We start from the raw sequence: 25,581 nt of genomic DNA on the forward strand, positions 1-25,581 counted from the left end.
CATGGTTTTCATTGGACAGCAGTGATGAGCTGTGAGTGGAAATGAAGAGTAAAACAGCGAGTTCAGAAGTGTGTGCTGAGGTGGACCAGTGTGGTATTAAAGCAGCATCACGTATGTAAACAAGGTGTAGAGAGCAGTACTGAGTATAGTAGCTAGTGCTCAGGTTAAGAGAAGAGTACACAGCTTAAGTATAGGGAGGAACCACAGCAAGGCTGTCTCCATTTGTGCATTTATTAAAACCTTTAAAACTGGAAGTTGTCCTTTTACACTGGACCAATGGAAATGCTCCAAATGACTTTTTACATTCACTTCCCTCAAGAGAGATCTTTTTTTCCTTCGCCTTCAAAGTCTACTTTTTTAAGAGATACAAAGTTTTTGAACAAAAGTGACAAAATATACCCTCATAAAGTGATATAAGAAGGAAGCTTTTCTTGAACATGACTGCTTGTCTTCACCGTCTCACTACAGCCATCTTCTGGCAGCACTTAGATGACAGGGGTCCTCACCATCACTCCTTATTGCCACTGTAATGAGAGTGCTTTTATGTTGTGGGAATTCTGGTAACTGTTTTATTCCTACAACTACAAGAGACCATTTTTATTTTTTTGGTCATTGGACTGATTGCCTATTCTGAGAAGCTTTATGAGTACAAGCTCAGGGCCTGCAGTTATCAAGCTTTTCAGATTTGATCATTATGACTAAAATTGTAGACAATTTCAAATTTAGCAAATAAATCAACATTGTACTCTAATATAATATAATATATGCAGCAATAAATGCCATATTTTGGTTTGTTTTAAATGTAATGAAGGCTTATGTAATGTAATTAATGTAATAAAAAAGGTTTATCACACACTAAGGTGTATTACTCAGTCACTACAGGAACTGGTGGTGCTGTTCTCTGGTAATAGAAGTTTGTAATAACACCTTTAACCTGCCAGCAGGACAAAGACTGTTTAAGGGGTTAATTCCGATTGATACAGATTAGGGAGGATAATGCTAATAATAGTGCTAATAATATGTAACAGTACAGCTGCAGTTAAGAGCTCTTGACAACAGCAATATGACTAGTTCATACATCAGCTATTTGATTTAGAATGCTATGGAAGCTTTAAGCTAATTGGGAGTGAGAAATAGGGTGAGACGGTGACTCGCAATTCTCCATTCACTTACATTTCTATGTCCCTCACAAGGGTCATGTTTGTTTTCTTAGATGACGTGAGGTGCTCTGCGTCTGTATGAGAAAATGTCCCTGTGAAGACGTTTTATATTTTTTATTGTGGTTCTGCTCCTTCTTAATATGCTAGTTTTTCTTCCTCTGGCTTCGTAAATCAGACCTAATTAGTCTTGCCTAAGTATCGTCAAATATATGAATACATTTAAGACTAGATGATATTTAGGATATAAGATAACAGTCTTTTTCACTTATATGGTAAAGCTCTAGCTTTTTAAAGAATCTGTTTTTCAGTGCTGAACTACTTTCTGTAGATTTTAACTGAAGCAGTCAAATGTGCAAAGAAGTCCATCTTTAATGGCCTTAAGACCTTAAGCAAAAAAACACCCCCTCAGGGTCTGTCATTTCCCGTCCAGATAAGGTGGTATGCGTGAAGTTGTGAAGTTTATGGTACAGCTCAGTAGCTCAGTATTTTAACAGACAAACAGGAGTGCCTCATTACCCGTTGTGTTCTGATAAGACAACGTTTCTGATCTAGAACATGAGAATCTAGTTCTGTTTACAGCTTACTAGATAAACTGCACGTGTGTACTGAACATGTAACATTCTGTGGTCAGGACTATTAATATTGTGAAGCCAGTGTGATTCTAGAGCCATTTTTATCTTAAAAATAAGAAAAGAAAGACATCATATAGTCACATGGTTTCCATTTCTAAAGGCTGCTAAAGGTTGTAATCTTCACTGTAAAACCTGATGAGTTATCTAAACTCAAATGGTTTGAGGAAACAGACTACCTTAAATCGTTTAAGTTTAATAACTTTATTTGATTATTTGAGTTTAAATAACACCCTGAACTGAGTACACACAATGCACTGTTTTAACAATGCACTGGTTAAGTGTTAGATTAAGTTAACCCCTAACACAGCCCATGGCCTGCCAGCGAGCGAGTGCTATTATAAACGTCCTAAATGTAGAAAACTTCCAAAGTACAGAAATCACTGTAGTTACTGAATAATACACCTTAGTGTGTGCTATTTCTGCATCAAGAGGTTAATTAAATGAAGTGAGCTGTAGTCACTCAGTTTAAGCTGACATTACTCATACAGAGGTCTTCACAGCTGGATTGCAGGGGAGGACTATGGTGGCATTATCTTGCATTAGTGCATGAGTGGACACTGCCCACTTTATGTTGGACGCTGGCTACCCACACTCAACAGCAGAGAAATTGGTAACTGGCTCTTACAGCCCTCAACACCGAGGCCAGGCAGCTGCACCACAATACAGATTATAGCTGACCACACAGGGGGGGGTAGCCTGTGGGGAATGACTACATGCTGATGGGGAATGAGGGAGAGAACAACAGCACTGATATGCAAATAAATGGTGCCAGGAGCCAGTGGGGAAGTTCTATTCATTAGGGTTGCACCATATTTCACTGCAACAACTCCGTTCACTCGGTCTGTCTAACTCAACTGAATAAATGCATCTTTACTCAAAATACGCCAAAAAGTCGATCGTTTATCATGACACAAATAAACTAAAAAAATAAATTAAATAAATTAAACTAAATAAAATAAATAAAGTGTTTAATAACTATTAATAAACAATTCTGTTTTTGTTAGTTTAGCTCAAAATGAAAGTGTTAAAAAAACATAAAAACATTTTTTTAAAGTATTTTAAAGTAAATAATTACATTTATAATAATATTAGTTTCTGCTTTCCCACTGAATAGAAGTCATAACTGAACACCGTGTAACAGCCAGCCTCTAAGCAGTTAATCAGTACCCATGCCAGCATAACTGTATCATATTAATTGTTTTTTTTATTGCATTAATTACTGTCTTGTGTATTTACTGTCTGCTACTCTGTGCTAAGTTCAACAGCATGTCCTTTAGAAACTATGTTTCATTCCTGGCTTAACAGCCTGGACCAATAGAAATGCTCTAAATGACTTAAAATCTTTTACATTCACTTCCCTTGAGAGAGATCTTTTTTTCTTCTCCTTCAAAGTCTTTTTTTAAGAGATACAAGGTTAAGGTTAAGAATAAGAATAAGGAATGATGAAGAAGTTACACAATAAGCTAGTCAAAGCGCCACAGAGGAACCTTCCATTATCATCTGAGAGTCGCATCTGTCTGTCTGTCTGTCTGTCTGTCTGTCTGTCTGTGTGTCTTCAGTCTGGAGCTTATTGCTTAGTGTATAACTCCAGTGAGCTCATCTTAAAAACCTGCCAGGGTCTGGATTCTTGAACATAAAATAAAGAGCAAAGCTGCCAATGGACCCATTTAAAAATGCTGATTACAGCATCTGGTGATACTGATCTCAGGCATAGCTGGTGTGCTGAACGGAGCAATAACAGTTCCCTGCAGATAGCAAACTGTATCAACACATTTTATCACTGAAAACATGTTTTCATTTGGTTTTGTTTTGTTGGAATGGAATACATACATGGAATAAATGCAAGTTTTAAACCATGGAAAATTCTCCACCTTTTATTTCATGGTGAACTTTCACCTGCTGCCTTTATTTGAATTAATGAGGTTGAGGTTGATAAAGCAATTAAGAAGAGGTCCGATGAACTACAGCGATGACAGGACTGAAGTCAGTAGGACTGTACTTCAACATAGATCACAAAGTCTGATAGGTCAGGGAAATTGATATATAATTCATAATCATTTACTTTAATTGAGAATTTAATCACACACATCACACAAGAAGGCTTTATGTTGTTTAATTGGGGTAAAAGATTGCTATTAGAAAAGTTCAAAGGTAAGGCAGAACTGTGCACTCTGCCAACACGGTATTACCCTGAGTCACTTCGGTCCACAGTTTAGTGGAGATATCATATCTCTGGATGTCCTAATAAACTTTCTAGCTCTTATCGGATTAGACAAGACTCCAGTTACTTATTTAAACCCAGTTGTTCATGGGCATTCTGGTCATTCCAGCAGAACCCAGAGTAAGTTCACAGTATCTATAAGACTATATAACAGTACTGCGGCAAAAATCAGATCCATCGACTCCTTAGTCGCAGTAAAACGTTTAGTTTTAGTAAAAGCAGTGTCTCTCCTTTACTTGACAGAAGAAGAAGAACAGCTGAAAAAACAAGACTGGTGGCATCAACATGGCCAGGCTCGCACTTCTAGCAGGTATTTGAAGTTTTCCATTTTCCAGGCCTGTCTCTCGTTTCATTCAATTTCATTAACTACATGCTTTCTCTTCATTGACCTGAAAACTTCCGCATTTTCCAGGCTTGTGCTTGGTTCTGTGCCACTTCGGTGAGTCATGGAGGGTTTATAGTGTCTAATTAAATCAGCATCTTTTGAACTTTAACTTGAAGAGCAACGTCATTGATTATGTGCTTCCTTCTCTCTTTAATATGCAGCATCTTCCAAGCAAATGGTGTGCTATTTCACCAACTGGTCCCAATATAGACCTGGAGTTGGGAAGTATATGCCGTCCAATGTCAATCCCTTCCTCTGCACACATCTGATCTATGCCTTCTCTATGATTAACCATGCCAACGAGCTCGTCACGTATGAGTGGAATGACGAGACCCTCTACCAGTCCTTCAACGCCCTGAAGACCAGGTATTTTCCTGGCCATCAGTAATCTAAGAACACTAAGGATTTGCATGTTTCGTTACAACCTGAGCATAATCAGTTCTGTTTAAGCTGCAAAGTATGTAAAAACATCAAGATAAATGTAATCTCCCATCTCTAGAAGTTCCTAGTTTCCTCTTTAACAAACACCAAAAAAATGGAACCAAAAAAATTCTGATATTTATGCTATGCTAATGATCTAAAAACACGCCAAGAGCACATTTACTAGTATAATTTTTTAATCCACACAGGAATCCCACACTTAAAACTCTTCTGGCTGTTGGTGGATGGAATTTCGGCTCAGCCCAGTGAGTATTTGGTGCCTCCACCAGTCTCCATCCTGTGGTACAGGACAGTGGAAGACGTAGCGTATCAATATGATGTTCTTGCAACTAAACAAAATTTCCAAATCTGCCTCAGGTTCTCCATCACAGTGTCTAACGCTTCCAACCGCCAGAAGTTCATCCAGTCCACCATCTCTTTCCTGAGAACACATGGATTTGATGGTCTGGATCTGGACTGGGAATATCCTGGATCCAGAGGCAGCCCTCCTGAGGACAAGCAGAGATTCACCCTATTGTGCAAGGTAGACCAGAGCAGAGATTCACGATCTCCTGAAGCCTTGTGGAGAAACTTGTGTAAATTAGTTAACTACTGTTGCCTTTATGATTCATTAAGGAACTGCTGGAAGCTTTTGAGGCAGAGGCGAAAGCAACCGGGCAGCCGAGACTCATGGTGACCGCTGCAGTATCAGCTGGCAAAGGGACAATTGATGCTGGATATGAAATCGCTAAAATTGCCAAGTAAGTGGTGGAAAGGCATACACCCTGCTTTTGGCTTGCAGATCCAGTATTCACAAACAGTTTATTGATAAATATGACTAAATCCATGATTCCCAGCCCTGGTCCTGATCAGGACCCCCAGCCTGCACATTTTAGTGTTTACTGTTACATTTCACTGCTCTCAACCCACCTGATCCAGGCGATCAGCTAATTAACAAGCCCTTTCTGAGTTAACGGTGGAGAGTTTGAGAAGAAACCACTAAAATGTGCAGGATAGGAGGTCCCTCAGAACCAGGGTTGGGAACCACTAGACTAAATCAACCCTACGGTTTAAAGAAGTAAATACAAAGTTGGAAACAGCTGCAAGGACCTTCAGCGAACCGCATGAACAGTGTCATCTGTCTGAAAATCCAGGTACCTGGATTTCATCAATGTGATGACATATGACTTCCATGGAACTTGGGAGAGATTCACAGGCCACAACAGCCCCCTGTACCAGGGTTCTCACGATGAGGGAGAACTTATCTATTTCAACACGGTAAGACCTTTCTGCTCTGAACTGAACCACGCTGATGCAGAGATGACTCTTACCTACTGAGCATTTAAATGACTGAATCCCAACTGTCCCATGTCAAGGACTATGCCATGAGGTACTGGAGGGACAATGGTACCCCTGTGGAGAAGCTGAGGATGGGATTTGCCACCTACGGCCGAACCTTCCGCCTCACCTCTTCAGCTGATGGAGTTGGAGCTCCAGCCAGTGGACCTGCCTCTGCTGGAACCTACACCCGGGAAGCTGGCTTTTGGGCCTACTATGAGGTGATCTGAAGGAAGGAAACACAACACTGTTTGAAATGTATTATTCAAAATAATCAATAATAATTCATTAATTCATTGCTCTTTTCTCTCAGATCTGTGGCTTCCTTCAGGGAACTAAAATTCAGTGGATTGACGACCAGAGAGTGCCCTATGCCACTAAGAATGGTGAATGGGTTGGCTTTGACACCAAGGAGAGCTATGAGATCAAGGTATAGTTCAGTTTGGAAATGGAAACACAATTTTCAGACAGTGACACAACTACAGACCCTCGAATTCTTACCCTTCCTCAACTTAATGAAACAGGTCCAATATCTTAAAGACAACAAGTTTGGAGGGGCTTTTGTTTGGGCTCTGGATCTGGATGACTTTGCAGGACAGTTCTGTGGGCAGGGGAACCATCCCCTGATGGGCCACCTACACACCCTTCTGGATATTGGTAAATCCATCCTATACCTTGATGTCGATGAACAGAAATAGTTTTTATTGGGTAGAAAACCCAAATACACAATACTGCATTCTTCTTTTCTCATGTCTTAAATGGTTGTTTTTTTCAGAGGTGCCTCCGATGCCATCCACCACCACTCCTAAACCTGGTGCCACAACACTTCCAACCACAACCACAACCACCACCACTACACACAAGCCCGGACCAGGCTTCTGCAATGGAAAGCCAGATGGAATATACCCTCATTCTGACTCCAACAAATACTATGACTGTGTAGCTGGAGAAACCTTTGAGAGGAACTGTGGAACAGGCACTGTGTTCAATGATAGCTGTAAGTGCTGTTCTTGGACCACGCATTAAAGCCCAGCTACTGTTCACCCCCTTCAGTGTAGTGCAGCAAATGTAGAGGCAACAAATGACCTTGGTGCAGTCATGGCGTTCTGCTATGATTTTGTTTGTTTGTTTGTTTGTTGGTTTGTTTTTATGTTTACTTTGTTTCTCCAGAATGTTTTAGATCTGTTTGTTTTGGTAATTATGAATAAACAAAAAAAATTGCCATTTATTTTCTTAATCCATTAAATGAATTTGTCAACATGTCAATATTATTAACTACAGAGTGCGTTACATAAACATTACCTTGGAGGATGTTCATATAGATATATGTAGACATATGAATGTGTTTTATTACATTAAAGCTAATATACTGTGAATTGCCACTGTAATGTTTGATTTTAACATTTATCAAGTTAGTTAAGATTGCAATCAATCTTATATTATAAAAAATCTAATGTAAAACTACAAAACTATTAATGGCTATACAAATGGCTAAATGAGCACTGTGCTGTATTAGTGTTTTGTAAATCTCACAAATTGTTTAACAGAACAGTAAGTGCGTATTTACCTGTAAAAACTACAAAAATACAAATAAACATAAATATAATAGTCAGTATGTTCTGAATCCCAGTAATTAATGTGTTAATTAAAAAAAGAACACAAACAGGCCTGTTGTTCCACTAATAACTCTAATAATAACTCTAATAACACATAAAGAATCTGTGTAACAAGAACTTAACTATTGTTGATTTATTTATTGTAACAGATGCATTACAGCAGCACAGCTTATGTAAATACACCCGTATATCGACCTGTTTAGTGTATCTCAATAGCTGTAATAGCAAAGCAGCAGTTGATAAAAATGAATTACCCTTGCCCTATCACACACATCTACGTCTATAATCACATAAACAACAATACATACCTGTTTCATTTCAAAACTGAAATCAATATAAATATGTTTTCTATTAAGTAGATTAACTACAAAGACACTTACTGGATAATATAATTTAAACAATATAATATAATGTATAATATATAAAGTTTGACCGATTTGTTCAATTCCACTAACAGATAACCTATTTCATTATATAACGAAGCACTGATTAGATAAGATATGCTGACTGCTTCCTAAATTGCTCCTAAACCAGCTCTCAAACACCAAAGCTGTTACAGGCAAAGCTGTGTGAGAGCAGTGCTCTCACTGCTTGAGATATAACTTTACTGTAATTGTGCAGAAAATCCAGAAATCTCTAAATTAATTATTGAGAATTTTACTTCTGGTACAGACACTATCTTATTTAGCCTCACAGACAGGATATAGACAGTTTACAGAACGGTTACAGTTTAGCTAAATAGTTGAATCCATAATCCATGCTGTTCTATAATGAGTGTATTATAATTCATAAATCATAATTGTATGGTTACATAACCTCATGAGCATTTTAATTACACATCTCCATAATAAGTGTTGCATATTATATAATCAAGCTTGTGCTGAGCAAGGCCTTTGCCCATTAATACTGCTAATATTAAAGGACTTTAAAGATGACTGCATGTTAAATATATGGTGGTGATATCATTTGTGTCAAGGTTTTTTAATGGCACATGGTGTCCAGGTTATGATACCCTATGAACCCTATAAAGAGTTCCAGACACTTTACAAAGCACTAATTCAAAGATTTCCACACACAAAAATGGCTTTTTAGGTGATGTTTAGGTGATGTTGATCTGCTCCAGAGAGTCCTATTCTATTGGCAGAATTAACTGGCACTTCTCAACAGGGACGAGTCAAGCTGTGTGTGTGCATTTGCACATCTGTGTCAGCAATGGGTGCAATTTAAAGTAGCTGAATGCATTCATTAGAAGAGGTGTCCACAAATATTTGGACATATAGTGTATTTCTCAAACACATAATATCTGTCTGGACAGACCCTTTGGTTTCAGTGCTATTATGTATAGTGCAAGTTGATCTCTGGAACCATACTGATGACACATATCCCAACCAGACCCAAATTCCTGGATCTCCATACATATCAAAGTCCTCATTAACATCTGAACAGAAAAGCCATTGATTGCTGACAGTGCTGCTTTTTAAAGAGGTAAAGGTGATTGGTTGGCAGCCTAGAGAAAGGCTGGAAGGTTGCTGGATTAAATCACAGGGCTGACTGGGTTTTCCTGTAGCAGTACTGTTACACAGATGACACTGTGGTGCTCTTAGTCTGGGCCTGGTTTCCCTTGTAAGTGGATCAATTAGGTATTACCTCATTTACATGGGGAGGTGGTATGCCCTGTTCCTGTTACAGAGAAGTAGAAATAGAAGTATAGTAGTATTTGTTGTTTTCTCCACTTGAAGATCTAGTCACTGCAATGACCAGGCTCACAATCCTCACAGGTAAACTACAGTTTTAAATAAATTGATTCACTATTTGAGATCCTCGAGTAGCAAAATATTTTAAATAATAAATAATGTTTTAATTCATGTATTTTGCAGGTTATACTAATTTAACATTGCTGTGTTCAGCAGTAATGTATATATATATATATATATATATATATATATATATATATATATATATATATTAGTTTTAATGGCATTTAATTTCAGCTATGTCAACACAGTCAATAAGTGTCTAATGTGATCAAAGTACTCCTGAGGAACTCCTTTGAAGATGAATAGTGATAATATCAAAGGTCTTTGTAGATCATAAACCAGTTTAGTTCATATAGAACACACTGAACCATCAGATTTCCATCATAGTTCTCAGCACATCAGTCCTGCACATCTGTCATATGTTTTATGTATGAATATGAGGTGTTTATTTAGGTTAAATGAGCTGAATGAGTCAAATCCCTGTGAAGCAGGATTTACACTCCAATGTAGTTAAAGTATGATGATTTTTAGGTTTATCTTTTATATATAAGATATTTCTTATATAGGAACTGATTATAGGCATATTTAGCGTTTATTTTAGTGTTGATATGCACTTTGAGACAATCACCTCATTTGTCCATACCATTAAACCCTGGATATTACCCATCATTGACACTGATTGCTCAGGCAACCAGTCACCCTGTCATTTATTTAGAGAGGGTAATCTTTTAAACAGATATCTTATCTTACAATGAACCTGTTTGTTTTGCCAGTGTTCCAGTGACTGGTTTAGAGGCCTGATTGGGATGGCTTAGACTGCTGTCAGAGGGATATAAAAGCCAGGTGAACTGCTGATTGTTGGTCTTTAACATTTCCGGTACCTAAGGTAAGCTAGTGCACAGTATGCAGAGGCGTATGGTAAATTATATTCATTCTATATTTGGCATAAATGTATGAAGAATTGTTAGAAACCAGGCTATGAACATGCATTTTAACTAATAGCAGGAATTCAGACAACAGAGGCTTATAACTCATTATAACTCATAACTCATTTTTGAACAGTAGGCTGTAATTTCTTGTTTTCTCCAGATCTAGTCGCTGCAATGACCAGGCTCACAATCCTCGCAGGTAAACTACCTTAGAGTTCATGTTGCACACATTAAAAAGCATTGTAAAGCAATAAAATGACCTAAGACCTGAAATTTCCCTCTATAGGTTTATGCCTGATGCTGTGCCATGTTGGTGAGTCTCACAATTTCAGAGTTGAACATTGTGGTTATAGATAACATAAATAACAGCAAGACTCATAGACTTTGCACTTTGCAGGCTCAACCGAAGAGATGGGGTGCTATTTCACCAACTGGTCCCAGTATAGACCTGGCATTGGGAAGTATATGCCTTCAAATGTGGACCCCTTCCTCTGCACCCATTTGTTCTATGCTTTCGCCCTCATCAACCACGCCAATGAGCTTGTCACGTCTGAGTGGAATGATGAGACACTCTATGCGTCTTTTAATGATCTTAAGAGCAAGTACGTCCGGCATTATCTGTCCAGTAGCTCCTTAACATGAAAACATCCAAAATGAAGATCTGAGCTGATGGATAAATGTCTTCTTCCTGCAGGAACCCAGCTCTGAAGACACTTTTAGCAGTTGGTGGATGGACCTTCGGCTCAACTCAGTGAGTTCCAGCGCCTTAAGATGCTTCTACACTCCAAAAGTTAGACAGAAGACACTGACAATATTGTGTACTTACTGTGCTTACTGTAGGTTCTCCATCATGGTGTCCACTCCTGCCAATCGTCAGACGTTTATTCAGTCCTCCATCTCATTTCTGAGAGCACGTGGATTTGATGGTCTGGATCTGGACTGGGAATATCCTGGAGCCAGAGGCAGCCCTCCTGAGGACAAGCAGAGGTTTACTCTGTTGTGTAAGGTAGGTCTGTCCAATTCATTTCATCCTCTGAAAAACTATTCCCCATCCTTTAGCCCATCCTGATCCTTTGACTGTGCAATCTATCTACAGGAACTGAAAGAGGCCTTTGCTGATGAGGCCAGATCTACTGGACAACCAATGCTTCTCCTCAGTGCTGCTGTGCCTGCTGGCAAGGGCGACATTGACACTGGCTATGAAATCAGTGAGCTAGCCAAGTGCGTCTGCATTTACACTGCATGGTATATTCACGTTACTACAAGCCCCATGTTTGTCACTCATATCTTCCTTCATCTTATTTGTAGATATCTGGATTTTGTCAATGTGATGACCTATGACTTCCATGGAGCCGCAGACAACTTCACAGGACACAACAGCCCCCTGTACCAGGGAGCTCAGGACCTGGGTGACCTTGCTTATTTAAACACGGTGAGAAAGAAAAGGAATGACACTTGGACAAAACCAAGAGAGATGAAGAATAGTACTGCTTTGAGTGACAGACGTGTAATCACCTCTAGGACTATGCCATGAGGTACTGGAGGGACAATGGTATCCCTGTGGAGAAGCTGAGGATGGGATTTGCCACCTATGGCCGTACCTTCCACCTTACCTCTTCAGCTAATGGGGTTGGAGCTCCAGCTAATGGACCTGCTGCTGCTGGAATCTACACCCGTGAAGCTGGCTTCTGGTCCTACTATGAGGTGATGAGTTCACAGGGAAAAAAAGACTTTCTAAATGAAATATAATATATATTTTTTCTCATTCTGGATTTCTTGTGTGCTTTCTCAGATTTGTGGTTTCCTTGAAGGAACCAAAGTCCAGTGGATTGATGAACAGAGAGTGCCCTATGCGACCAAAGGGAATGAATGGGTTGGCTTTGACACCAAAGAAAGCTTTGAAATCAAGGTCACTAATGAGGGAAACACCTTCGAATCACAGAGTTGGTTAAAAAGATCAAGTCTGAAGTCTGAAACTCTTCTCACTCCTCCTCACAGGTGCAGTATCTGAAAGACAACAAGATTGGAGGGGCTTTTGTTTGGGCTCTGGATCTGGATGACTTTGCTGGCCAGTTCTGTGGGCAAGGGAACCATCCTCTGATGGGCCACCTACGCAATCTTCTGGATATTGGTAGGAACCCCAGTATCTGAGCACCCAAATAAGAGGAACTATTTCAAGTAGAAGCTGATTTTGTAATATCTGGAACTGTAATGTCCCTGTATGGCATTCATGTGTGCAACGCTGTTCTGCACTTGAAACAATAAAAACAAAAGCACTGAACCAAAATAACTGTGCATTTCAATTGAGGAAGTGCAAATTTGCAGCATCATCATTTTCTAAACCTGCTTCACTGCCACTGTGATCTCAAGAGCGCTGGTCCGAATCCCGGGTCATTTTGCTTGCCATCAGCAGCCGGAGTCAGAGTGAGCACAACTGGCCTTGCTCTCTAGGGTGGGTTGATGGCACTTCCTCCTCACTTTTCTCCTAGTGTGATGTTGGTCAGCACAGGTGTCTGTTAGCTGTTGTGTCGGAGCTGGGGTGCTGTGCTGAGCTGTAATTGGTCTTTCAAATTAGGTAGAAAAATTATAGAATATAATAGAGAATGTCGAATTATAGAAATTAATAAACCTGATTGATCTGTTACTGATGTAGTCAGATTTTTCAGAACATTTTAATTTTGTTTTTCTATTTTTTTTCTTTTGAAAATAGAAGTTTAAAAAAGGCCTACCTGACAATCATATGTTTATATTTATCCTTAGATGGTCCACAGTGTATTATGTATGTATGTATTAATGTATAAGCTACCAAGGCATTTCAGTGTGTTTCCTAGGGGTGGGCAATAGGACAATATTTTATCGTCTTGTGAAAAAATTCTTATTGTGATACATAATGCACTCAACCGCAGGCTTCGTTAAAGACAGTGTAATCAGTCTGGTTTAACTGGATGAAGTGCAGCATATTTTGAATAGACATCACTGTACTCAGTACGATATTTGAATAGCAGCTTTTAAGAATCTACTGCTACTAATACATTTTGCCTGCAAGCATGTGTCTCACTATAAATATTCTGTATCATTAAAAAATGTCTTTAAATTTCAAGATATAGTATTGTTAACATATGACCCAGTCACTTAATTACTGGTCAACTCAGGAAAGTGTATATTTTAATATCTGTATTTTAGTGTTGGTACTTTCATATTGAAATTCTTGAATATTTCAATTTAATTGTTTTGATTAGTTTAACATTTTTATGTTCATAATCAGTTCATAGATATGCTAATACATGAACTTGGCAATCCATTCAATTATGTGTCTCTTTTTTGGTGGAGAACCACAGACATTACTTTTTGTGCACCAATAAAATAATGCATGAAGGTTAGAGTGGGTTGAGGAGTGAGGACGTCGAGATAAAGGTGCACGCATGTGTCCTCCACATTTTACCCATCTGTAGTAGTGAACACACACACACACACACTAGTGAACACACACCCAGAGCAGAAAGCAGATCATTTAGATCCTCAGCTCAACCCAGTGCACTGTAGGGGTACTTTGAGGTATCATCACCCCAAATTATATATTTTTTTATTGATCTGTAAATTAGCTATTTTCACTTCCTTTTCATTTAACCTTTTATACCAGGGGTGTCTATAAACATCTCCCCAAAGTGAGTGTCAGTAAAGAGCTGAACACCAAAGCATTGCTTTTTAAGGGTCTGTCCGTTTATTCAGTTGTCGTGATCGTGGTTTTAGCTATGAGCTCCGGTCTGATCAGTTCTAGGTGGAAAGGAAAATTCCAATAAGAAGCTGATTTGAGGAACAGGAACTTTTCAGGAATGAAAACTATTCAGAAGTACATTCATTTCGCCCACCTGGTTTGTATGGAAGAAGAAATAAATAAATCAATAAATAAAACAACAAATAATAAATAAAATTCAGACTCTCTTGTGTCATTTACTTCTATGTACACTGTACCAATATTTATTTATTTTATTAATATATTATTTTTTGTGACTTTTTTTGGTTTATTGTAACCAAGTTATGAAACTCAGTTCTGTATTTATTTTGTTTGACTGTTTGCATGTTTTTCTCTTACTCTGACATGTTTTGCCTTACATATTAATACAAGACAAGTGCACGAGAGGCCCGACTCTCTAAGTGTCTGATAACTTGTATTTAATATGCACACACACAGTTTCAGACACTTAAGCACATTCTTTAAAATCATTTCTCCCAGCATTAAGATCATTTTACTGTAAAAACTCCAGATCTTATTAGAACTGATGCAAATAAACATGCAAAGTAGTGAGATCTTGTCGGTGAGCTAGTCTGAAGAACAGAGCTCGGTTCCTCCAGGGTTCTCCTGGACGCCCCCCAGTCCAGCCAGCCAGCACAGCGTGGAGGATGTGTTCAATCAACTCCATCATGGGCAGTGGTGGCTCAGCGGTTAGAGGGTTGTGGGTTCGATTCCCGGGCTCGGCAAGCTGCCACTGTTGGGCCCTTGAGCAAGGCCCTTTACCCTCTCTGCTCCCCGGGCGCTGGAGTTGGCTGCCCACCGCTCTGGGTGTGTGTGTGTGTGTGTGTGTGTGTACTCACTGCCCCTAACACATGTGTGTGTGAGTGTGTGTGTGTGTGTGTGTGTGTGTGTGTGAGTGTGTGTTCACTACCAGATGGGTTAAATGCGAAGGACACATTTCGCTGTACAGTGACAAATACGTGCACCTTTACCTTTATCAGCAGCAGCTCACCTGATTTACCATCATTAAGCCCTGATTTACCACCAAACCAGGTGTTGATCTGAGGAGAACTCTAAATAACACTAGACTCCATGAGAGAGGAGAACTTTGAGAGGAGATGTTCTAATGATGAACACAGTGATGGAGAACCTCCACCACTTTCTGTAGGAGTGTTATTATTATTACTGTTTATTCTAATATCAGTGATTTATCAGTGATTTTTTACTACCCAAACGTTCTTACAGTACTGTAGCTATCTCTATTAACTGTTGGTATTTTAATATTGATCAGAAACACATGATCAGTGCAGTCTGAAAGCCTTTTATAGGTTAATTAAGCTAAGCTAACCCGCCTGAGGTAAACAGCACAGGAGGAGTTCGGGCTGCTAGCGGCTCTGTGTTCTTCAGAAAGGCTGAAGTAAACATGCTTCCTAAGTCTGTGTCTGTTGTGTTTATGTGGGTTATGACCCGAGCCGAGCCGAGCCGAGCCGAGCCGAGCCGAGCCGAGCCGAGATCAGGCCGTGTTTCCGAGCTCCTCCGCATCACCGGGGGCGTGTCTATCAGCGCTGAGGCGCAGGCGCCATTTTCTCCGTTTAGACGAGCGGGCCGGGAGCAGCAGCGGCAGCAGCGGCGCTCTTGTACGAAATCAAGTTTTAAACAGTCAGACTCTTATAACTGGTAATTTCTACGCTTTATTTATATCGAATGCATTTTAAACTAATATTAAGTCTATTAAGCTTTAGTAAGCTGGCGCTTTCCCGCGAGTGTTGGGTGATTTAGCTATTAGCTATAGCTACAAGCTAGCTGGGGTATCTAGCTTTAATAGCTAGCTGGCTAGTTTAGCCATTAGCGATTACTGTTTAGTCGACTGTTCGGTTTATATTGGAGCTAACTATAGCACTAGCTGTGTTCCGAGTTTATGCAGTTTTAGCGTGGCATGCATGTGTTTAACTAGAGCTAGCTAGCTAGCTATCACCCCGCTGGCTTTGTTAAGCGCACTGGAAGCTAAAGCTAAGCTAAGCTAAGCTAGCTAAACACAGGCCCGCGTCTAACGCTACATAAAGCTGAGCTCCTGCCTAAATGTTAGCTAACTATATGATGTGAAATTATATCAGATATCTGTATTATTTGAATGTTAAGGCAGGTATCCAGTGTCCAGTGTAACTCCTCTAACTTGCCTAAAACGCTTTGTTTTCCAGTAGAAACGGTGAAGTTGAAACTCGTCCAGTAAAACTGGTAAAATCCGCTTTCCTGCTCGTTATTTTGTGAGTTTGCCTGTAGTTTTGTAATTGGATATTACATTATCTTCTCATTGTGAAGTGAGAGAGATGATTTTATACAATATATGTTTATTTTGGTAAAGTAAGTAAACACATGTCCGCTGTTGTTGGTGGAGCAGGTTGGGCCTGATGAGCAGCTTTTTACTTTCATTTCGTGTTATGAGAAGGTTTCATCACATTTCGTCAAGTTTTAAAACGTGATACCTGACCAGTAGTGTGTACCTGTGTAGCTAAGCCTTATTATTTGTGTGGATTTGGTGTCTCTGCGCTCAGAAATGGATCACAGGTCAGAGCCGAACAGCCTTGCAGTAAAGCTCAGATCTGCTGTGGGCATTAGGATGTGTTCCTACATCCCGGGACGTTTTGTGACTCTGAAACCTCCATATACCTTTGTGTTCCTACCTAACACAACAGTATCAGTTGGTCCAATTCTGTGCATTATTTGTGTCTTCATAGCAAATGTTTGGCATTTTGATGTTTTTATGCATTTCTCATTTAAACCCACTGTGTCCAGAATGTGGGGAGTGTTTTTTGTCTTCTTTTTAAATGTAGGTTGTTCATGAAGTTGTTCTACAATCCGGAAGTAACTGGATTTGGATACAGGCCATCTTAAAGGCTTCCCCTGAAGATTGCCATTTTTAAAAGTGTCACACCCAGATTTTTTCCCCCACATTGGGCTTTTTTCTCTTCGCAATTTTGCAGCACTTTCAGATTCTGCCTTGATTCAGTTTTCTCACTTTTTCCAAATTATCACCCTGTGTTTGAAGAGATAGAAGATTTCCTCCCCCCCTCCCCACTCACCTTCAAGAATTTCGTTCCCATGTCCTTGGCTCTCATCTGCGACTTCTAGCTTGAAGATATTTGTGCCCTCAAACCCATTCTACACTTTCAACAGCTTTTTATTGGAAAAAAAAAGAACGAAAAAAAAAAAAAAACCCAAAATGGACATTTCCCCACTGATCACTTACAGTTACAAAGCAGTCTAAGGGGAGCAGGTCTCTTACAAAAGGAGACCCAGGCCACGAGTAGCCTGTCTCTCGCCCTGTTCAATCTTTACTCATCGGTCAAGTGTTCCTTCAGGATCTAAACAGCTTGGAGCCAGCCCTGAAGAAGTGCACCTGGAAACTTCATATCCACGGCAGGTGAATAGAGACATCTCCCATTAGCTAAATGAAATATGTAAAGAATTATCTGTGACCAACAGTGATAATGATGATGGTGTTACTGGGCTTTGGATATCTGCCATTCTGGCCAAGTAAATTCAACAGAAACATAAATACACCTGTTATTCTCTGAACAGGGAGACTTCAGACGGCGCTGTCGCAGCACTGAAGAGTTCCTGACCTGCAATATTCCCTGTCTGTGATGAGTATGAACAACAAAGGAGATGACTGCTACTTCTTCTACTACTCAACTTGCACCAAGGTAGTACTCCGTTATAGTAGAAACCTTTTCAGGCATGTACTCAACAAGTATTGATATTTTGGGCTTGCCCAAAACAATCTACAGAATATTTTCCTTTAGTCTAAATGCAGTCATTTATTATTTAAGTTATTAAAACCCAAAATAATTACACATGATATCCTTAAGATACTTTGAGGACTGTATGACATGTTTACTGTTCAGGCTTCTGTTACTACTGTTTTTAGATGTGTAAGGTGTTTGTCAGTTCGTCTTGTGAGAAATTGGACGGTGTTGAGATGTTCTTGTTTCTTTTAACAGGGAGATAGTTGCCCTTTCCGACACTGCGAGGCTGCCATGGGTAGCGAGATCATGTGCAGCCTTTGGCAGGAGAATCGCTGCTTCCGCAATGTATGCAAGTTTCGCCACATGGAAATAAAAGTGAGTATGAAATCAGTGCTGAAACTATATTAGCATAACATTTTTCCAAAATGTAAATTAAACACATCGCTGTTTGATCACATTTCTGTATTACCTATTAATACACTTTTCTGTTTACACAGAAAAACCGCAAAGAAATCCCTTGCTACTGGGAGAACCAGCCAGGTGGCTGCCAAAAACAACACTGTGCTTTCCATCATGAGAAGTCACATCTGATTGATGGGATGTACGTTCCCCCTGACAAAGGTATGAAACTCTATGAACACTGAACATCAGTGGTCCTCATGGTTTTTATGCTGATCTCAGAGATAATGTAATAATAATTCTTACCTGACAGGGCAATCTGCAAGAAAAGAGAACGAGGAGGAGGCTCCACAGGAGGACCATGCTCCATCAGCTCCAGCCCCCATTTCCAACCCTACGAACCCCCAGCTAAGAGGGGTCATCAAGTCTGAGACTCAGGAGAGTGTCCCCAGCCCCACACACCCACCAGTGGTTATTAATCCTGTGGACGATGAAGATGACGAAGATGGTAACCTATGATTTGTGGATCAGTGAATTTTAAATGCTGTCCACATTTGAATATTTACGGTGGTTTAATATGTTCTGTATTGCTGTTTGTAGATCAGATCTCTGAAGAGGGAGATGAAGCTTCTGGTCTTTCTCCTAAAAAGCTTACAAGTCCTAGGAAAGGTAGTAAAGGTTTTTGCTTCCTGTGTTAGTTGTTATTTATTGTACACTGAACCTGTACTAAATTCAGTGTTTCTCTTGCTCAGATGATTCTCTGAACTTTGGAATCAAAACCTTGGAGGAGATCAGGTTAAGGAAAGCTCTGAAGGCCAATCTCAAGAGAGCTGGTACGTCCTATCATGTTATCTTGTATTTTTAAGAGTGTCTAGTCAATGATAAAATGCGTACCAATGTACTGCTTGTGAATTAAGAGTCAAGTAGTTCTTTCTAATGTTTTCAGGCTATCCCAGTAGTAACGGAACTGGCACGGAGAAGGAAAATATTCAGTCCCTCAGAATACCAGCTGCTGTCACTTCCAAGAGTGGTACGCATTGAAATATTCAGTCTAGCATTTTAATATTACTGTTTTATGTTTTGAGATAAACGTTCCTGTTCTCATTCAGAGTTTCCTGATTTTGAAGATCCTGGAAAAAGGAAAGTCACTGACAGACTTGGAAAAAGAATTCAGAAAGAAGGTAAAATTTTAAGTGTTATTAATTTGTCACTTGTCCCGTTAGATGGTGTAAATACACCCAGTGGTTTAGAGGTTTTGTAAGGGTGTAATATTTTGTTTTTTAACATATTTTTTGTTCTTGTTAGACGTCCCAGTGGAACATGACCTTCAGCTGAAAGGGAGCCTTGCTAAGCGCCTTGGTGGATTTGTAGATTCGCCTCAGAACACAGATATACCTCCTCAGAAAGGTCAGTCACTGTACTTGTGTTATCCATAACACAATAATTTGCAATGTCTAAAATGTAAGAAATGCTGCCTGCTCGGACAGTATTTAGAGGCAGGGTGGTGCTCGGTCATTAATTCCAATGCGTCTGTATGTTTTACCTAAACTCTGATCATCTCCTTTAGCTATGAGACCTGTGCACGAAAGACTTGGAACAAGCTCTGACCTCACCGCACCCAAGTCCCCTAACAGTGAATCGAAGCCATCTGCGGAGATCCGGATCAAAACGCTCGAAGAGATCCGACAAGAGAAGGCTGCCAAGTCCCAATTGCAGCGAAAAGGCGTCAGAGTTATTTCAGAGGTGCCGACAAAGACTTTAATCTCCACGCAAAAAGGAAATAGGCCTGTGAGTGGACCACAGGTAAAGACCTTCTCTGAAATCCTGCATGAGAAGAAGAAGCTGCAGGAAGAGAAAGCAGTGTCTCAGGAAGGTGGTTCCAGCTCTGAGAAAAGCGAAGACCTTGCAAGTGCTGGGGCAGTCAAAGTAGGTGCTCAAGCAGAAGAGGTCAGGGTTAAAACCCTTGAAGAGATTCGCAGGGAAAAAGCTGCAAAAATGCAAGCACAGGCCCAGGAGACAACAAGTGACAACACCCCAAGTTCAAGTGATGTGGCTCTGAAGAGGCGAATTCTTCGCGTCAGCAAGAACACAGGTATGTTTGAATCATTTGTTGGTATATAATGATCTAAGAATATCAATATTCTCATTCTAATGATGTTTATTAAACTGTACTTGTACAGCAGCCACCCCCACCGCGTCTCAGAAGAAACTGCAGGATTCTGAGAAGAAAACTGATTGTGCCGCAGAGGCAAGGATAAATTCTACTTTTGATAATCTTACTCAGGAAAATAATCCCAAGCACATAATCCATTTCTAAACAGTGTGTTTGTCTTTTTAATGCAGTCTGTCGCAGCCAGTGGAAAGCCTGATTCCTCCAGCCAGTCTGTTACGGTAAAGAGCTTTGAAGAGATCATGCGAGAGAAGAGACTCCGCAAACAGCAGGAGACGCAGGCTAACCAACCAGATCAGCTTGACAAAAAGACTACCCCAAGACTTTCTGAGGAAAAACCTCCAGCTGCAATCAGACCACGAATAACCGGACCTGCAGCATCCCCACCATCCCTAGAGCCCTCAAACCAAGCAAAGCCCCCTGTACAGCAGCGTCTTGGCCTTAAATCTCAGGCCCCCGCGGGTGTCCCAAAAGTATTACCACAAAAAACATCTGCAGAGCTGCAAACTAAAAGCTCTCTTGCCCCAAGTCCTAAGAAATTGAAGCTATCGCCCTCAGAAGATCCTCCCGTGCAAGTGTCAGAGGTGGCAGCTTCTCCAGACATCCACATACAGGAGCCACCGACAGAGCAGACTCCAGAAGCTCCCAAAACATCCCCAAGCAAAGCTGTGGAAACGAAAGGTATGGTCTGTTTTCAGTTCATTCTTCTGCAATAGCTGTTCTTGTTCCAGTGTAAGCACATGTTTTGACTACATGGTTTTTCTGAATTTCAGTGAGGCCCAAGCTAAATGTGAAACCTTCAGTGATGAAGCCAGCCACTCAGGTGAAACTTGGGCAGAAGAGGAAGACTGCAGGGAGCCATTGCTCTGCAGTTGCAGCAGTGAAACCTCTTAATGCTGTCCCAGCACCTGAAATGGAACCTCCCTGCAAGCGTGAAGAGGTGAGGTGTTAATCAGGCTCATTTGTAGTTAAAACCACATAAAAACATTAACTGTAATAATCATATAATCATATATGCTGCTGACAAATGAGAGTTGGCTGAGTTTTGTTTTTATTCAATCTGCAGTTATCTGCACCAGTCTGCAGCCCAGAAGTTGGATTGAGTACCCAAGAAATATCAGATGTCAGTATTCCCAGCAAAGCTACATCCTCAGTGACTGGGCCACCTTCTGTCCAACAAAGGTAACATTTAGAAAGTCTGATTATTAGAAGTTAAGATAAACATGCCTTTTGTGGCTTTTGTGAATGTTTTTTGAGCCACCGTCTAAGGGCTGGGGTCTGAAGTCTGTTCCTTTTATGGTGCTGACCAAAATACGTGCCAATTTGTTAGATCGGTGACTAGTTTCTGTTCAAACGTGACACTTGTCGGGGCAGAGATGATGCAAAAGAGGTCTTAGATGTGGTTATTTTTCAGAACTTAATGCAGGTAACATGAAATGCAATGCTGGTCATGGAAGCAGTAACACTTGGTCAAGTACACAGTATATCTAAAAGAAGTGTACAGTATTTTATATTCTGACAGCCAGGTACCCTCAAACAGCTGTCGTTAACGCCAATGCTTATGAAGCACGCATGTGTAACGGGGGTTTACTGCCATAGTTTCATGATGGTGTGGATTTTTTTGGCAGTTTTACAGCTGCTGTAGTCTTTCGCACTGTTTATTCAATTAATACACTGACATTTGTAGCTTGCATTCCAATGCAATTAGCACTGCATCTGACGTCAAGTGCAGCTGCAAAAACGCTGAGTTGGTTTCACGTTCCAATAGAAAACGTCAGTCTGTCAGTTTACCATATCTGACTCGATCTTGGTCAAACCTGCTGTAAGATGTGTATAACTAACAAGCCTCTTGAAAAAGCAGACTAAAGACTTGACACTGCTAAGCTAATGCACACTGAAGGTACATCTCTCTGCTCAGTTTGGTATTTGATCTGTCTTTATGACCACACTTCTCAAGTGAAATCACTGTGGTGTGTTATGGTATTTTAAAGAAATAATGTTGAAATTGAGAAGTTTAGACTTCTTACAGTTGACGTTTACATTTTGAGTAAAGTACAGCTGGCTACTGGTCCCATATTCCAGATTCTGGTAACCGTATCGGTTCAGATGTGAACAGTACCCAACCCTACCACTGTTACTCAGCGCCTCTTTTTCGTGTGATTGTTGCAGCCCTGTCGTCAGAACACCCTCCCAGTCTAGGGCTCGTCGTTCAAGTGTGGTTTCTGCCCGCACCGCTGCTCCTGCAGGAAACTCCTCCACAGTGGATGACTTCGAAGACCTTCTAGATGAGTTCACTGACGACAAGCTGGAGGACGAGATGCAGCTGGACCCGGGTGTGGGCGAGGATGACCTCCTGCTGGAGCTCTCAGAAATGATTGACAGCTAGGCTTGAGCTCAGGAAACGAACTTCTTCAGTGAAATTACAGTTTAACCCTGTATGCCCCAAACATAAGCCACTGCCACCTTGGGTTAGAACCTAGACTGAACTTTTAAAACCGTGATTTCTCATGGAGTTTATCATGATTTTATTTGGCTTCGCGTTATTTTAAAGAGTTTTATTTTCAAACCTGGATCAATGTGCTGTTTTAAGTTTCTTTACTGTTTCTTTAAGTTTTTTTCTGACTATTTAAATATTATATTTCTGCCTATATGAAATGTTCACTGTTAATGACTTGGATCACACAGATATTTAGAACAAGAATTCGTTGATCAAGCCATTACAAAACACCCTCAGGAACAGGCTTGTACTTAGTTGAAAGTATGAAGATGCGAATCATGTATTACTGCAGAAAGTATGAACTTGTATACTGTGTATGCTTTGGAGAGTTTAGTGTGGAAGAGACTTGGAGGGCCAGGAAGGCAGATGATGTCTTAATCAATGCTCTATTTGTGCACGTTCTCTGTATGCTATTGAGTTTGCTAAATGTTCTTTAGGTTTAATTTTAACGTCATGTTTAGCCTGTTCAGTGTATGCACTTGAAACAGTTTCATGAAATGATTTATGGCCGTAACAAATACATTCATTCAATTTATTTTGTTTTCTTTATTATTTTAAGGAATTGGTTGCTTGTCAGTTCTGTTAATGCCCAATCGTACGAATTCTGCTCTACATTACCCTGTTCATTTGGGACCATTAGCTGTATTTCCTCTCCAAGTAAATCTGGTAAAGCTACGTCCCTTTCAGTCTCGACTTAAATATTGCCATGTTGTAAAGGGTTCTCAGGGACTGTTTCAGTGTGTTCAATCGTTGTGGATTAAATACCTATTCACTTATGTTCATCATTTTAAACCCTCTGAGAAGTGTCTTTCTTTGTCTCTTTTCATTAGTTTACCCCAGAGCATTAGGAACAGTTTAGGTACTAGGTCTTTATCTACTCCCATGTTTTCCTTAATTCTGCCTGTGCCTTTTTTTTTTTTTTTTTTTTTTTATTATTAAATAAAATTCCTTAAAAATAGCAATCCAAACATTTTATAGTTTTACACCCTATTTAAATGGTGTGTAATTGCAGAAGTGTGATTTAAAACTTGTGTGCATTTCCTGTTTTTTTCTCTCAATTTGTAAAAAGCAGGGATATGTTTTTCTATTTTGCTACATTGACATGAACCCAACCAGACTATGCTACTGCTGACTGCATGCACTGCCGAATGTTTACTGTAAATAATGGGGCTGTCATGCATTGTCTGCTGTCCAACAGTGAATAGGATTCTAATAGACACCCAAACTAATGTGGCCAACAAATGTGTGGAAAAAGTCCCATTATAGGTGGGGGGGCAAAGTAGAGGGACTAGATCAGTCTGTTTTTTTTTAATAGTTTTAAGCTCTGGAAACGAGCTTTTTTTTTGTCTTTAATGTATGATTGCATCTCCTTAAACATTGAGGACACAGATAGCACCTGTTTCTTACAATGCCTCATAGGTAGATTTTGGAAAATTGGTAAACCTTTAAACTTTACATCATTTTATTAAAGTTTATACAAATGTACAGTAACTTAAATGTACTGTAAACTTTTAAACTTTACATTATTTTATTCAATTGTGTAAAAATGTACAGTAAACCTTTAAACTTTACATTATTTTATTAAATTGTGTAAAACAATATACAGTAAATTAAATGTACTGTAAACCTTTAAAATTTACATTATTTTTATTAAATTGTGTAAAAATGTACAGTAAACCTTAAAACTTTACACTATTTTAGTAAATTGTGTAAAAATATACAGTAAATTAAATGTACTGTAAACCTTTAAACTTTACATTATTTTTTATTAAATTGTGTAGAAATGTACAGTAAACCTTTAAACTTTACATTATTTTAGTAAATTGTGTAAATATATACAGTAAATTAAATGTACTGTAAACCTTTAAACTTTACATTATTTTAGTAAATTGTGTAAAAAATATACAGTAAATTAAATGTACTGCAAACCTTTAAACTTTACATTATTTTTATTAAATTGTGTAAAAATGTACAGTAAATTAAATTTACTGTAAACCTTTCAACTTTACATTATTTTTATTAAATTGTGTAAAAATGTACAGTAAATTAAATGTACTGTAAACCTTTCAACTTTACATTATTTTAGTACATTGTGTAAAAATATACAGTAAAGTAAATGTACTGTAAACCTTTAAACTTTACATTATTTTATTAAATTGTGTAAAAATATACAGTAAAGTAAATGTACTGTAAACCTTTAAACTTTACATTATTTTATTAAATTGTGTAAAAATATACAGTAAAGTAAATGTACTGTAAACCTTTCAACTTTACATTATTTTATTAAATTGTGTAAAACAATATACAGTAAATTAAATGTACTGTAAACCTTTAAAATTTACAGTATTTTATTAAATTGTGTAAATATGTACAGTAAAGTAAATGTACTGTAAACCTTTAAACTTTACAGTATTTTATTAAATTGTGTAAATATGTACAGTAAAGTAAATGTACTGTAAACCTTTAAACTTTACAGTATTTTATTAAATTGTGTAAATATGTACAGTAAAGTAAATGTACTGTAAACCTTTAAACTTTACAGTATTTTATTAAATTGTGTAAATATGTACAGTAAAAG

General features: G+C 39.1%; 3 protein-coding genes across 7 annotated transcripts; all 3 read left to right on the plus strand.

Annotated features, from left to right (window-relative positions):
- Positions 1 to 4,298: 4,298 nt before the first annotated feature.
- chia.2 (chitinase, acidic.2) lies at positions 4,299 to 7,182 on the plus strand. 2 transcript variants are annotated; one of them, XM_072665422.1, is made up of 11 exons: positions 4,299 to 4,323; positions 4,426 to 4,452; positions 4,560 to 4,764; positions 5,028 to 5,084; positions 5,197 to 5,362; positions 5,455 to 5,579; positions 5,973 to 6,096; positions 6,195 to 6,377; positions 6,470 to 6,586; positions 6,681 to 6,826; positions 6,990 to 7,182. In XM_072665422.1, the coding sequence occupies exons 1-11, from the start codon at positions 4,299 to 4,301 to the stop codon at positions 7,180 to 7,182; spliced, it is 1,368 nt and encodes a 455-aa protein (XP_072521523.1). The 2 variants fall into 2 exon arrangements, with proteins under 2 accessions (XP_072521523.1, XP_072521522.1); XM_072665421.1 differs by having other exon boundaries at positions 6,681 to 6,813; positions 6,932 to 7,182.
- Positions 7,183 to 10,632: 3,450 nt separating this feature from the next.
- LOC140543424 (acidic mammalian chitinase-like) lies at positions 10,633 to 15,256 on the plus strand. The gene is made up of 11 exons (XM_072666537.1): positions 10,633 to 10,657; positions 10,745 to 10,771; positions 10,856 to 11,060; positions 11,153 to 11,209; positions 11,299 to 11,464; positions 11,555 to 11,679; positions 11,767 to 11,890; positions 11,980 to 12,162; positions 12,251 to 12,367; positions 12,457 to 12,583; positions 15,201 to 15,256. The coding sequence occupies exons 1-11, from the start codon at positions 10,633 to 10,635 to the stop codon at positions 15,254 to 15,256; spliced, it is 1,212 nt and encodes a 403-aa protein (XP_072522638.1).
- A 513-nt stretch (positions 15,257 to 15,769) lies between these two features.
- zc3h11a (zinc finger CCCH-type containing 11A) lies at positions 15,770 to 23,795 on the plus strand. 4 transcript variants are annotated; one of them, XM_072665916.1, is made up of 17 exons: positions 15,770 to 15,868; positions 16,390 to 17,612; positions 17,771 to 17,895; positions 18,193 to 18,312; positions 18,435 to 18,558; positions 18,650 to 18,844; positions 18,937 to 19,005; positions 19,089 to 19,169; positions 19,283 to 19,366; positions 19,446 to 19,517; positions 19,642 to 19,743; positions 19,904 to 20,428; positions 20,517 to 20,584; positions 20,680 to 21,187; positions 21,280 to 21,446; positions 21,573 to 21,688; positions 22,676 to 23,795. In XM_072665916.1, exons 3-17 carry the CDS (start codon positions 17,836 to 17,838, stop codon positions 22,890 to 22,892), a joined length of 2,508 nt encoding a protein of 835 aa, XP_072522017.1. In that variant the 5' UTR covers positions 15,770 to 15,868; positions 16,390 to 17,612; positions 17,771 to 17,835; the 3' UTR covers positions 22,893 to 23,795. The 4 variants fall into 4 exon arrangements, with proteins under 4 accessions (XP_072522017.1, XP_072522016.1, XP_072522019.1 ...); XM_072665917.1 differs by having other exon boundaries at positions 15,787 to 15,868; positions 16,393 to 17,612; XM_072665915.1 differs by having other exon boundaries at positions 15,776 to 17,612.
- Positions 23,796 to 25,581: the final 1,786 nt, after the last annotated feature.

The sequence above is a fragment of the Salminus brasiliensis genome, chromosome 21 (genome assembly GCF_030463535.1).
Source record: "Salminus brasiliensis chromosome 21, fSalBra1.hap2, whole genome shotgun sequence".
Lineage (NCBI taxonomy): Eukaryota > Metazoa > Chordata > Actinopteri > Characiformes > Bryconidae > Salminus > Salminus brasiliensis.